General features: G+C 36.4%; 1 protein-coding gene across 4 annotated transcripts in view; it reads right to left on the bottom strand.

Moving 5' to 3' along the window:
• The window catches only part of LOC118249711 (reversion-inducing cysteine-rich protein with Kazal motifs), a 121,821-nt gene that overhangs the window by 102,133 nt on the left and 6,833 nt on the right, over positions 1-12,855 (bottom strand). For 3 of the 4 annotated variants that reach the window (XM_035549949.2, XM_035549951.2, XM_035549950.2), the window contains exons 3-5: positions 12,467-12,709; positions 7,230-7,460; positions 500-667 (exon numbers count right to left, since the gene is read on the bottom strand). The exons of the other annotated variant lie outside the window; for it this stretch is intronic. In XM_035549949.2, coding sequence (XP_035405842.1) covers positions 500-667; positions 7,230-7,460; positions 12,467-12,709 — 642 coding nt within the window. The remainder of the gene's footprint in view (positions 1-499; positions 668-7,229; positions 7,461-12,466; positions 12,710-12,855) is intronic. 4 annotated transcript variants of the gene reach the window in all.

Below are 12,855 nucleotides of genomic sequence, written 5' to 3'. Positions count from 1 at the left end.
GCAAAAAGTGTTCTGCTGTAATAACGTAAGAGCAACCATTTTAGCATGTAAAAGAATGGGGCTGGAGGTGAGGGTTGAGGGAAAGGGCATGGCAACTGAGGAGAAAGGGAGAAGCCTAACAGTATAAATCATATATTTTTGGAAGTTTACCATGCTTTTGTTTAGTAGTGGGAGAAAACTTTTATTTTCATATTGTCCTCAGTAGAAACTGATACTGAAACACAGTGTCTATATCAAATTAAGAACTTGTATGAGTTCAGAAATTATCACAGACTTTTATCAATTCCCTCAGGTCCTCAAAAGATTAACCTTGCTATCAGTGTTGTGTTCAGATGCCTTCTCATCACAAAAACAAGCAACTGTGTGCAAAGCAGCTACACCCTAAAAGAGTTTGATATTCTAATTAAGAAGAGAATCACAGTAGGAAAAAAATACGTATGTGCTATTTAAAAAAAATCTACAATTATCCACTGGACAAACTGAACAATTGTAAGATTACCTTGTGTGCCCACAATTTCCATGTGAAGATGAGCAAGGCCACTGGCAGTGGATAAAGCTAATTTTATCATTCCTTCCACAGTTACTGTATACCTGTTCAGGTAATCAAAGAGCGATCCATGTTCATGATAGTCTGACACCAACCACAGCTGAGTCCACGTACCATTGTCTGCAAAACAACATTGGCATGAATACCACACACCCCATATATACCAGTTTTATACAATGCTTATAAGTTACAAACTGTTTTGCAACCTCAGCCAAATGGACTTTAAGTCTTTACTTCTGTCCCTATAACACTTAAATGCCACCATAAGGGCTGGGCCTACCAATGCGCAATCTGAACAGCTTAGGGAATATTCTTTTATTTAAACTAAAAGACAAACTGCAGAAAGCCAACGTCACTATTATTCATAGGTGACATTATTAGTGAATAGTTATTCAGGTTATTTAGTCAGGCCCTGCCTTCCCCTAACTCTTCTGCATGGGGAACAATGCTGAATACATTATGCAAAACTAACGGCACACCAGTGCCTGAACCGTGAGCCAGACAGGTTGTAATATATTTATAAATATCTCAAGACATACAAGTGACATGCAACAACTAAATTGTTTGAATTATTAAAACAATGGACACAGAATACCTTGAAGTTGAGGCCACTGAAAGATACAACATACAAACAAAAATACAAACAAAGCAATCAGAAAGCCTAATAAAAGCAACTCCAATGGTAGATCTGACAAGTGTTTTTACAGCTACTTTGTAGAAAAGCCTTTCATCTCTTTCTATGGGATAACTATTCTTTTAAAATTTCTGTTGGACTTCTATCCTAGATTATACAGGCATTATTCTCTAATAGCAAGTGAGAAAACTTAGCATAAGCTAAATATATGAAGAACTAAATCTGAAGAACAGGAAGAAGTGAATTTAGAAATTAGTTCCTATCATAAACATACTGACGAGCAAACTGAAAAACCAAGTTTCCAAGTTGGAGGTTCTTATATTTCCTTTCCTTTTCCTCCAATCCCCTCAAAAGTACATTTAGCTCAGAAACGTCACATAGGCACAAAACGATCTACAGATCAAGAAATACTATATTTACTTAAGCACCTGTGGTTGGCAGAGAAGACTTTAAAGCATCACTTCTACTTGGACATTTCTATGGAGGCCAGAGTTACCATTAAAGGAAAAAAAGCAATAAAAAAGTAATAATAAAAATCACCGGAACACTTCAAAGCAGGAAAATAAAAGTCTAATCTACATTCAACCAATTCTTACAATAGAAAGAATACTGACTCTGTACATTCACAGCTTAGCCTTAACTAGGTTTCATTTAAACAGGTGAAAGAAAGCAGACAAATGCCCCGATCATAAAAGACTGTTGGAAAGCTGCTACTGCAGTGGGAAGACTCTTACAACATATCCACAGAAGCAATTCCTGAACTTCGTTTCTTAAAAAGCAAAAAAAAAAAAGAAAACTTTTTTTTTCTTTTTAAAGTCTTCACCTACTTTTAAGTTAGGACTGCTTCATCTTTTGCTATTTTGCATAGACAAGCAAATGAACTGGTAGAACTCAGTACACTATTAAGTGTCACTTTTTCCACCAGAGAAAATACGGTCTCTGAAAAGTCAGTTCAACAGTTGTAGCTTTGCTGAGCCAGTTTTACAGAACCATTAGAAAAGGGTATGTTTACAGGCACGTAAAAGGCTCTCTAAAATACATTATTCAAAGAGTTCCAAAAGCTGTAGGAGTTCAAAAGAAAATAATTCATTCAGAAGTCAGAACATTCTCTTCACTACCTTTATTCCAATGCTTCATCAGTTATATCCCCACATTGCTAGCTTCTCTCTTTATTGTTGTCTAGTTTGAACACACAATGAGAAGCCCCATTCATAAGAAACATGAGAAGTCAAATACAGGACCAAACAACAGGTATGTGTATAGTGTTAATGCCCAGGCACTGTTTCAGGCAGATATATCTAAATACAATTTATTTTAAGCTGTGTACTGACCTACTGCATTTAAATAGATCTTTCAAAGACATTAGATAGTTTCTGAAGAATTATCATTGCTTTGAAACAAGATTATATTGTCTATGCATAAAATTTTTACTTCTGAACCCTAAGTTTCTAAGAAGAGAATATACTACTAATTATAGACACCTCTATTTTCTTATGTACAACTTTATTATTACCTGCAAGTCTTAATATTTAGTCTGTTTTTATCTTTTTTCCAAAGAAGAAAAATAAAGCTTGGATCATTATCCTTTCCAAAAGATGACCTTTTTTTTTATTACGTATTGTTTGTGGATGCCTAACAAGAATTTAAACAAGCCACGGTCTTACATCCAAGCTTACAAAAATGTTATCACAGATGTTATTATTTACAGACAAGCTGAAATGCAGCAATGACTAAATCACTGTTCAGCTATTAGATGGAACCTACTGCAATATCTCCACTAAATTTGTCCAGCTATACACGTATTTATTCAGTGATAAGCAGAACACAAACTATAAACTCAAGTCTTCTTATACTGTTGATAGTGTGGTTAATTACTAGTCACCTGAATATTTTGGCTCCACAGTAAACAGCATCTGCCATGAAGTTTTCAACCCCTGCATTTGCATCATCAGGTATGAAAAAGTAATTATACCCAGTCATAGTTACATGCAGTAGCACGGCTTTCCAAGACAAGGTAACCTAATTTAAGTAATACAGACAGTTTAATCAAAAGCCTCATGCAATTTCAAAACATTCAAAAATATTACAAGAGTCTAGGTATCTTCAAAAAAAACAATTTAAAAGTGTTTAATTATGGTTATTTCCAACGATCTGTAATAAGCCTTCTGAAAATATTTTCAGCCCATCAAAATAACTCTAAAGCAGAAAGTTTATTTCTCTCTTCAGAATTTCTTATTTTGTTAGACTTGTGAAACTTTCAGGTTTATTGTTAGAACACTGGTTACAGTATGTGAAAAAACACTAGTGAATTCCAAGCAACATTCATTTTAGACAAGCTCCCTCTGGAGAGCAGAATTCGTTACAATTACCTTAGCAAACCCATGTAATCAAGTTTCAACTAAAATTGAATTCACTTAGGTGAAAAAAGTATTTTTCACATCATTACTAAATTATTTTTCAAGTTGTTACTCTTAGAACAAAAATTTGGACATGTGCATGCTTGTCTTAAAGCTAAACACTAGGTTTTGAAGTCCAACAGTATTGTTTGGTAGTTTTGAACCCAAGATTTATGCTCCAAGTTGAATATTTAAATGAAGCTTAAAGTTTAAAAACTGCCTAATTGTGTATGTTCTCTAGTATCACAGAGTAAAATGTATCCTACGCTGTACTTTGAAACTAACCTTTCTTGGCATGCAGATAATTTAAGAAAAAAATCGGAAGAAAATGAATAGCGATAAGATCAGTTACAATGGAATCCTTAACTGTAAGACTCCTAGAAATGAGAGATTCAGGCAGTTGCTGGGATAAGGCAGTTGGGGCTGGAAGGGGACTTCAACTTTTTTTTTTTTTTGAAACAGCTTGACTATCATATTAAGACAATCATCTGATTAAATTAATGTAAAACACTTGAGTTATGTAGATTAGCAAGACCTTCCTGTCAAATGCCTTCTTCTCAGGGTAATACCACAGCTCAAAAAGAATAAACACAAACATTATTTCTCTCAAGACGATGCAATGCTACTCATTCCTCTGTAGTATATTGCCTAACGCTCTTAGGGATCTACTCAACATGTAAGTTAGTCTGACTGAACAAAGGGGAAGGAACAGAAAAGTCAAAGTATTTTAATGCATATTTTTTAATGCATATGCATTAAATGCATTTTTTAATGCATTGTTAAGGCATATTATGGTTATGGACAGTTGAACCCAGGGAAGTAATTAGTACTGTGAACAGAGGTTGCTGCCATTGCTTGTAAAATACTGTAGGTACTTAACACACTTCAGCATTGGGTATCAAGCAAAACAAACAAAAAACACCCAAGCCCCAAACTACCTGCTTAGGTAGTTCAAAATAAGGCAACACATAGCCCAGAAAGCAATTTCTCTGATCTAGCAGTATTTGAAAGTCAGCACATAACTCCTGGCTAAGTAAAGAGCTAACCAGAACACAAACGTTCTAGCCAGACAGAACGAGACTGCAGATAAAAACATTTATTGCTTTTAAGCCTTCAAGTTGGCTTAACAGCAGCACGTAATTCCCAGTAAATCTTCAGATGGAAAAGTAGGTAAATAGGACCAGGTCCTGCAGCTTTCTGAACACATGTAGGAAAACAGGAGGAGGAACATTATGGCATGTGGAATGCCTAAACAGTGTAAAATGAGGAGTGATGGTTGATGAGTTGATGGTCAAACTGACTCAGCCATCTGAGCTGAATTCCACTGACTTAGCTGATCTATCCGTGCTTGTATAGATTACAATTTTACAGATACAATGGTCAGCCAAAGATTTCCCAAAAGTTGTGAAAGATATGTTTGGTGTTAAGATGAGAGACCTTATTAATGCTTTTACTAGCAGAGAAAATTGCAGCAAACTGGCCAACATTTACAGCACAACATACAATGAAGGAGAAATGAATCTTCAGCACTCACAATTGACACAGGAAAACCTACTCCCGAGAATTCATCTCCATGCATTACTGAAACTTTCAGCGAGCAATGAACTGCTATTGCACAAGGAATTCCCTGTACTGCTGTATCTTTTTTGTTACCTTTGCAAGGTCTGAGACATATCGTCAGGTTCCTGCAGTATGACTTCATGCATTCCAACTGGGCTGTACTAACTCCTGAACGCATTCAGCATTTCTCCTGCCCTATGGGGAAATGGATGCAAATCCTTCACAGCTATTAGCACTGCAAAGTAGTATTTCATCTTGCTTCTGGCACCTAATAAGCACTTAGTAGGAAGCACTAGCATCTATAACGAAAGACCGTTAATAGGCATTTTTAAGCCTACTGTATCTCTTGTTCCTTTAAAAGTACGATGATAGCACACCTGGAAACTGAAAGAACTACCTCCTCAATGGTCCCTGTGTGCTACCCCGATTTAATGGTACACAGGGGGTTCCAACTATTCTGAAGTACAGTTGACATATTAGCCTCCTTTTGATACTCAGAACTTCTGAATCCTTAATCTAGAGAGATAATAGCGTGTACAGATTTCCTTGCTATGAGGATGCAGAAGGCTATCCTGAGAATTCTGCATTGATAGGCGAAATAAACCAGCAGTAAGGTCCTATGAAAACAGCTTTTCCCACTTGATTAGATAGTAATACTATTAGAAAAATAGAGTAAAGAGTAACAGCATTTTCAAAACGTCTTCATCCTTCTCTTGTAAACTGATTACAAACTAGTTCTCAAGAGAACAAGAGAGCCTTGTCCTAAAGCCACAAAGCCTCAAATAACAGCATGAACTATTAACAAAGGATTTCTTCCCCCATTTTAAGTCCAGCATATTAACAACAGAAACAAACAAACAAACCCCCTGGTTTTTACATCATATTATAGTGTATTACAGGGAACTAAAAGATGTTCAAGTTAAATGGAAATCCACTGTCTCGAACCTGAGCCAGCAATTACAGAATTATTTTAGGAGCCCACTAGTTTAGGGTAACTTCCTCATAACCCCTGTGCACAGTAGTCAAGTGTAGTTTTGGGACAAACTGTCTATGGGTTTGAGGCAAAATGGGAGACTGCTATGCTTAACCACAGACTGATTTTCTTGAAAGTTACAGCTAAGATATTGTGATACATTCATGGCACTTCTAACTGAAATAGTGCGTGTAACTTCTGCGGAGGGGCATTTTCATTAACATCTTTAATACAACGAACGTATTCATCTAAGGTGCAGATTCTAGATATTCCAGTAGGTCCATCACAACAAACTCATGCTTTCACAGGTGTTGTTACAGTCACGTCTAAAGTTGTATTGGATATTAAGACAAAGTTTCTAATGGTAAGCATACTACACGTCTGGAACAAGTTGCTTAGTATGCTGTGGATATCCAAGCTCTTGGAGACGAACATGTTAAACAAACATGTTAGGAACAATTTAACTGTAGCTAACCCTTCCTTGGAGAAGGGGAGTGTTTCGCACAAACTTTTGGGTTCTGTTCCAATTCGATGTGTTCATAGAGGTATAGACACTTGAAATCAGTCTACTGATAATTAAAGAGAATTCTACTTACTTGTATACTCCAACAACAGGAGATAGGTACAGGTTTTTAATACTAGGAACAAACTATTAATTGCTTTTTTACAGCTTCTTTTCTAATTGAACTACTAAATGTAAAACTTCTCATATCTCAGACTGAAAAATGAATTCTCTACCTCCTTCATTATATTAAGATTACCAGATTAGACATTATTTCTCTTGGTTCCACACATCTGTCTTATTAGGCTATTAGGAAGGTAAAGGTATTCAGCAAACTTGCAGGCTGATTGGACAATGCAGCTACTTTTTGATATCAAGTTTAGCTAATATTTTAACTTGCTTGTGGAAATTACACCTCATTAAATACAGTCTTTTTTTTTTTATTATTTAAAAGATTTAAACATGTTTTCCAGAAAAAAGTACTTTTTAATTAAACTTGTCGGAATACCATATGTTCAAATAACATTTTTTTTCCTGTTCTTAACTGGATGTTTGCAAAATAGATTTTAAAATTACCATCTATACAAACAGCGAGATTAATTCATAGTATTACTAACCTTTATTGTCTGCAGCTATAAATCCGAGAATGTTTTCATGTCGTAGCATAACTGTTTGATAAATTTCTGCCTCTCGAAACCACGAGCGTTCTTCTCTTGAAGAGAAGATCTTCACAGCAACTTCTTCTCCTCTCCATTTCCCTCGCCATACTTCTCCAAAGCGACCCTTACCAATGCTTTCTTGAAGTACTATAGTTCTTGCAATTGTTCTTTGCACAAGTAAAGGTAAACCTGAAAAGAAGATTTAATATTAACCTTAAAACAAAGTATGCACTTAGCATCTATTTTCCATTAAGATGTTTCTCTTAGAATTTTGACAGCTTGTTGGAGACTGCTAATAAGTACATCAGTAAGATGCTGCCTACAATCTTAAATGCCAACAATACAAGTATTGAAATATATTACGCTGCAAACTGCCTCTACAGTTTTTAAAAGGAATGTACAAACTTCCTTTCTGTTTAAACCTGGGGGGAGGCGGGTAGACAGAGGGGACAACACCTCAAGAACTAACCAAACATAAGAAACACAAACAATGGAGCCATCAGGATTAAGGTTTTTTTGTTGTTGTTAAAAGATCGTAACTCTCTTGACAAAGCAGATCAAGAGCACCTTTTCTACTAGTCCATTTACTTGACTTCTCACTAGGTGAGACTTGGTCCATTTCTAAGTTAAAGTTAAATCATGCTTATCAGCAACACTGTCAAACATTCATGCTGATAACCAAGTACATGAGCAGCCTGTTAATACTCTCAAGCCCCTGTAACACAGGGAAACATCCTTTTAACACTATCTTCCTGTTTCACAGGCAACACTTGTGCACTTCACTAGCATTATACATGAGAAAAACGCTCACATTCATGCAGGTTTCACAGCTTCAGAACATCTACATGCATTTAAATCACAGCACCTCGTAACATGCTTCCATAAACTTACACAACAAACAAGAAGCACTGGTATCCCCCAAGGGTAGGTTTTTGTTGTAACTAAAAGGCTTGTTGGATTCTGCAGTGATACTACATTACAGGATGAATGTATCAGCCAAGTTATCTGCTCACAATAAAGCCTTTCGATATTGGATTATTTCACTTAAATCAAACACTTGACAATCTATTGCTCTGTGATCGCTGTTCCAACAGCTGATAGAACATCTGCATTTCCTTAAGCTACAGAAAATGTATCACAACTAAAAGCTTAAGTAACTAGTTCCTGTCCATCTCTGGACATTCTTTGCAAATAAAAGCACTAGAAGGACATGTGATCTGCTCAACAGCATTGACAGTCTTTGAGAAATGTAAATTAAAACACTGCAGCGTTCAGAGGAGCTCATTGATAGTTTCAGATTTAGAGGAATTTTCTGCATGTTCTGTGCTGAAAATGTGTAATTCTACATGAAGAAATGAAGGGGAAAATGGATATACTAGAGATTTAAAACACAAAACTTCTGTTGTAATAGCTGTCCTCAGGTCAACTGTGTTGTCTGCTCAAACTGTATATGCTTATATGTGAAGCCTGATTTGTATTCTTTATGGACAGATTTTTGAAATGCAGAAAAAGCCAACCTAGAACAACCACAGGACCAAACTAATTTCTAAAAATGCGAAATTTGACTCTGTTGACCAGAAGACGTTTCTTTCTTAGTGCTTAAGTGCTACTGCAAAATCCTTACACAAACTTCAAATAGAAGTTGATTTTCTATACTTGAAAGTTGTGATGTACCTACTATTTTTTCTATAGCTGCTTCCAAAAATCGTTTATCTACAGTTTGAGGCGCACTGCTTTCAACATGGTGAGCCATTTATGGATGACACTTCTTGTATAAAAAAAAGATGTCCAAGAATATTGGCTAACCTCAAAACAGATACAAAACTTAATCCACCTTGCTCCTATACTTGTTTTTACAATATTTACACAATTCATTTGCTTCTATTTTTTTTTTTTTTTTTTTTTTTTTGCAACTGTGCTTTCTTTTACTACTGCTGCTGTCAGAAACAGTATTGGAAGGCTGGAATCCATAATCATCTTAAGTCAGTAAGAATTCTTTATCTCACAGACACTGTTTCAACTGAGCACTGGCCACTCTTTGCTACAGATGAAATGCAGCTGTGTATCACCAGGAGTTTGGGCAACTGTATTACTGTAAACCAGAATGCCTGAAAAGTAACTTGCTGCACATGGCTACAATGTTAGCCTTTGTGACATACACACTGGACACAAGTGTACTTCAAGCTCTTTTTTTTTTTCAAGCTCAAGTACAGCTCTTTTTCAGCTGTGCATGAAGATCAGAGTTAGTTAGCTAATCATGAGAATGAGAGAAAAATCAAGCTCACGTTAAATTCAACAACAGGTCATCTTATATTCAAGCATGGTCATCCAATTTATCCATGAAGCATCCATCATCTTCATACTTTATATCCAAGTATCCTCAAGCCTTCTTAGAGTTTAAGAGAAGAGTTTTTTTTCCTTTCCACATCTTAACTATGCTCTGATTAATTAGGACCAATGATTTTCCAATGTATAGCAAGTTTTAACCTGATTTGGATTAGTAAATTCTGCATTCAGGAATTAAGTTTTAAGGCACTGAAGGCAGCCAACAAATGGTTTCTGAATCACAGAATGGTTTGAGTCGAAAGGAATCTTAAAGATCACGCAGTCCCAACGCCCCAGCCATCAGCAGGGACACCTCCCACCAGACCAGGTTGCCCAAAGCCCCATCCAACTTGGCCGTGAACACTTCCAGGGATGGGGCATCCACAGCTTCTCTAGGCAACCTCTTCTAGTACCTGACCACATGCACAGCAAAGAACTTCTTCCTTATATCTAGTCTAAATCTACCCTCTTTGAGTTTAAAAAAATTATCTATTGCTACGCTCTCTGATAAAGTCTCTCCCCATATTTCCTGCAGGCTCACATTAAGTACTTGCTCTATCAGGTTTTTGTTCATATTCTCAAACATTTGATCTACAGTGCAGTTTACCTGGATAAGTCTCTCCCAAAAGACCTTCCCTGAAAGGCAACCCAAAAACCTACGAACTGGGAAAATTTAATTCTCTTCAAACCTCTATGAATCGCAGGTAACTTTTAGTAGTTTTACATCTAGTTGAACTGACTCAGCTCAACATTGATTTTATGATTCTCTGGTTTTCAAATGCTTTAAGTACCTGCTTGAACTCACCTATCAATGACAGAAATTTCTCTCCCATTTCATATGACTCTTCCTGTTTCCTTGCAACAAAGTTGCTTTGTCACTTGCAAGTTGTAGAGTTACAGTGGGGCATCCCAATCCATCTATACAATATGTAGTTATTTCCGAGATTTGCATCATGATCTGAAAATCATTCTCAGCTCCAAGAGACTCTGAAATCCTTCTCTTAGAGCCCTCTGCTAAAGTCTCAGCTTCTACTTTAAAATGTTTTATGAATTCCTTTCATCAAGCCTGTAATTGTTTCAGGTCTTGCTTTATTTTCTTTTGCTTCTCATGGAACAACAAGGAAATACTAACAGAAGTCAAATAATTAACAGCAGTTTAATATTTATCACCACAGAAAATGAATCCTAATTCCCTTCTGATCTCAGCAGTAAGCTCATTTTTAGAATTCCATACACATCGTTTGGTATGCTTCTCTTCAAAGAATACCGTAATACAAAACCAGGTGAATATCTTTTTTACTTGACAAGCTCAGGTTTTTTGGACCCTCTGCATGAATGTTTACCCTAGGCCAGCAGCCCAAACACTTTCTTAGCTGCAACTCTTATATAAGTGCTTTGTGCTGAATAACTCTGGCTCTTATGACTAAATTTGGACTGTTGTCTATTCTGTACGTTTCCTGTTTCTTGCATCCTCTTTCCCCAGCAGCATACCGTTCATACAGTTCAGTGCTTAACCATGTCAGAAACCTTTCTCACTAGGAACAGAGCTGCTATCACTGTTCCTACCCTCAGTTTATTCCATAACTGAGGACTCCTCTCATTTTTAAATGTGCTGTACCAAAATCAGGATGCTGGAATTATCATTCAAGTGCTAAGGCACAAAAGAATGAGAATTTATTATTTATTTTGCGACTGACTAATTTTGAGACAAAATGATGCAAGTCATAGCAAATATAAACACTACCAACAGCACTGAAAATAAGTACTTGAAACACTTCCTATTCCACTCCCATGATAACCACGTCACCCCCACAACAACAAAGAAGCAACAAAACTACCCGTCCAACCTCCAAACACCTCACTCCACCCCCCAACCCTAAAATACCCCATCCAACAACAAGCACCACCACCACCAAAAGAACAACCAACCAAAACCACCCAACATTTGCAAATAGAGAAGGATGCAAATGGTTCAGTAACTTTGAACCCCTGTGGAGTAAGTTTCTTCTGTGATTCCCAGCTTATCAAGAACTTATTTTGAAGGCATACTTCCAGAGAATATCTTCAAACATGAAAATTCTCAGAAGTACCAGAGGGAGGAAAACCAGAATGCAAATGAAGGGATATTCCCAGTAACAACTGGGAAGGTCAATCGATAACTAAGCCTGAATTAACATGATCATAGGCCTGACTTCTGATCTAAAGTAGTGAGGGAAAGCAGCCACATAGAAAGTGGTAGAAGTGCTGTGATTATCTATAGAAGTTAGAAGGGAACTACTACTGCACACAATCTGGTGCCTCACTCCTGTAGAATATATGCAACTTAACATGAACCATAGATGAATTAATTTCTGCAGTGTTTTGTGTGATGCATCATCCCCATCAATGCCTATTAAACCATATTTCTATGACAGACCACCACAATCCTATGTTAGCATTACAACAGCAAAGACTATAAGCAGTAAACAGACTATAACCTCTTCATCCCAGAGGAATACCTGCTGAAGTCAGAATTAATAAATACAAATTATGAAATCAAGGGATAGAAATTCTTCAGACATGGTCTGCAGCAATTTACAATTGACACACCATCTTCTCTAAGGAGAGAACTGGCTAAAGTATTAACTTGTACTTAGAATATTCTTTATACACCAATTGCTACAGGTGTATATGAATTTAGAGCTAAAAATCACTTATTTTCACATACTGCAATCTTCACCGATACCAAATAAAGCTACATGAAAGCAGCATCTTTTCTACTTCCTTTTCCAATTATTTACAAGTTTAAGTAGATCTGACAATATTTAAAAAAAATCAATGCTTTACATTGCTCTTTAACAGAGTAATTACTACTACAAGTATGACATTACCTGACCCAGAGCCTGAAGTTGTCATATCATAAATTAAATCCTTTAAAGTAGTTCCTTCTGATATAAAGGGACGATCTAATGAGGGATCTTCTTCACTTGGCACACGATGATGAATCACAGTACGGTTATGACAAAGGTATAGAATCAACATTAGTGAAATGCAGACAAAGCAGACAGGTCCGGCAATAACAGCTGCCAGTTCCACAGGTCCTAGATTAGAAGCTGGTTTTCCTGGAGTAGGACCTGATGATAAAAACAAAAAAAATGGTAAAACCTCCTCTCTTTTTGTAACACTAAGAAATACATTAAATTTAGTTATTTTGTGATGTTCAATTTACTTCAACGCATCCATTAATAACTTTTGCACAGTAAATTTTTGAAGACTAAGT

Source organism: Cygnus atratus, chromosome 2 (assembly GCF_013377495.2).
Source record: "Cygnus atratus isolate AKBS03 ecotype Queensland, Australia chromosome 2, CAtr_DNAZoo_HiC_assembly, whole genome shotgun sequence".
NCBI classification, from domain to species: Eukaryota; Metazoa; Chordata; class Aves; order Anseriformes; family Anatidae; genus Cygnus; species Cygnus atratus.
Note: the sequence above shows the minus strand (reverse complement) of the source record. Positions and strands in the feature narration are given on the sequence as shown.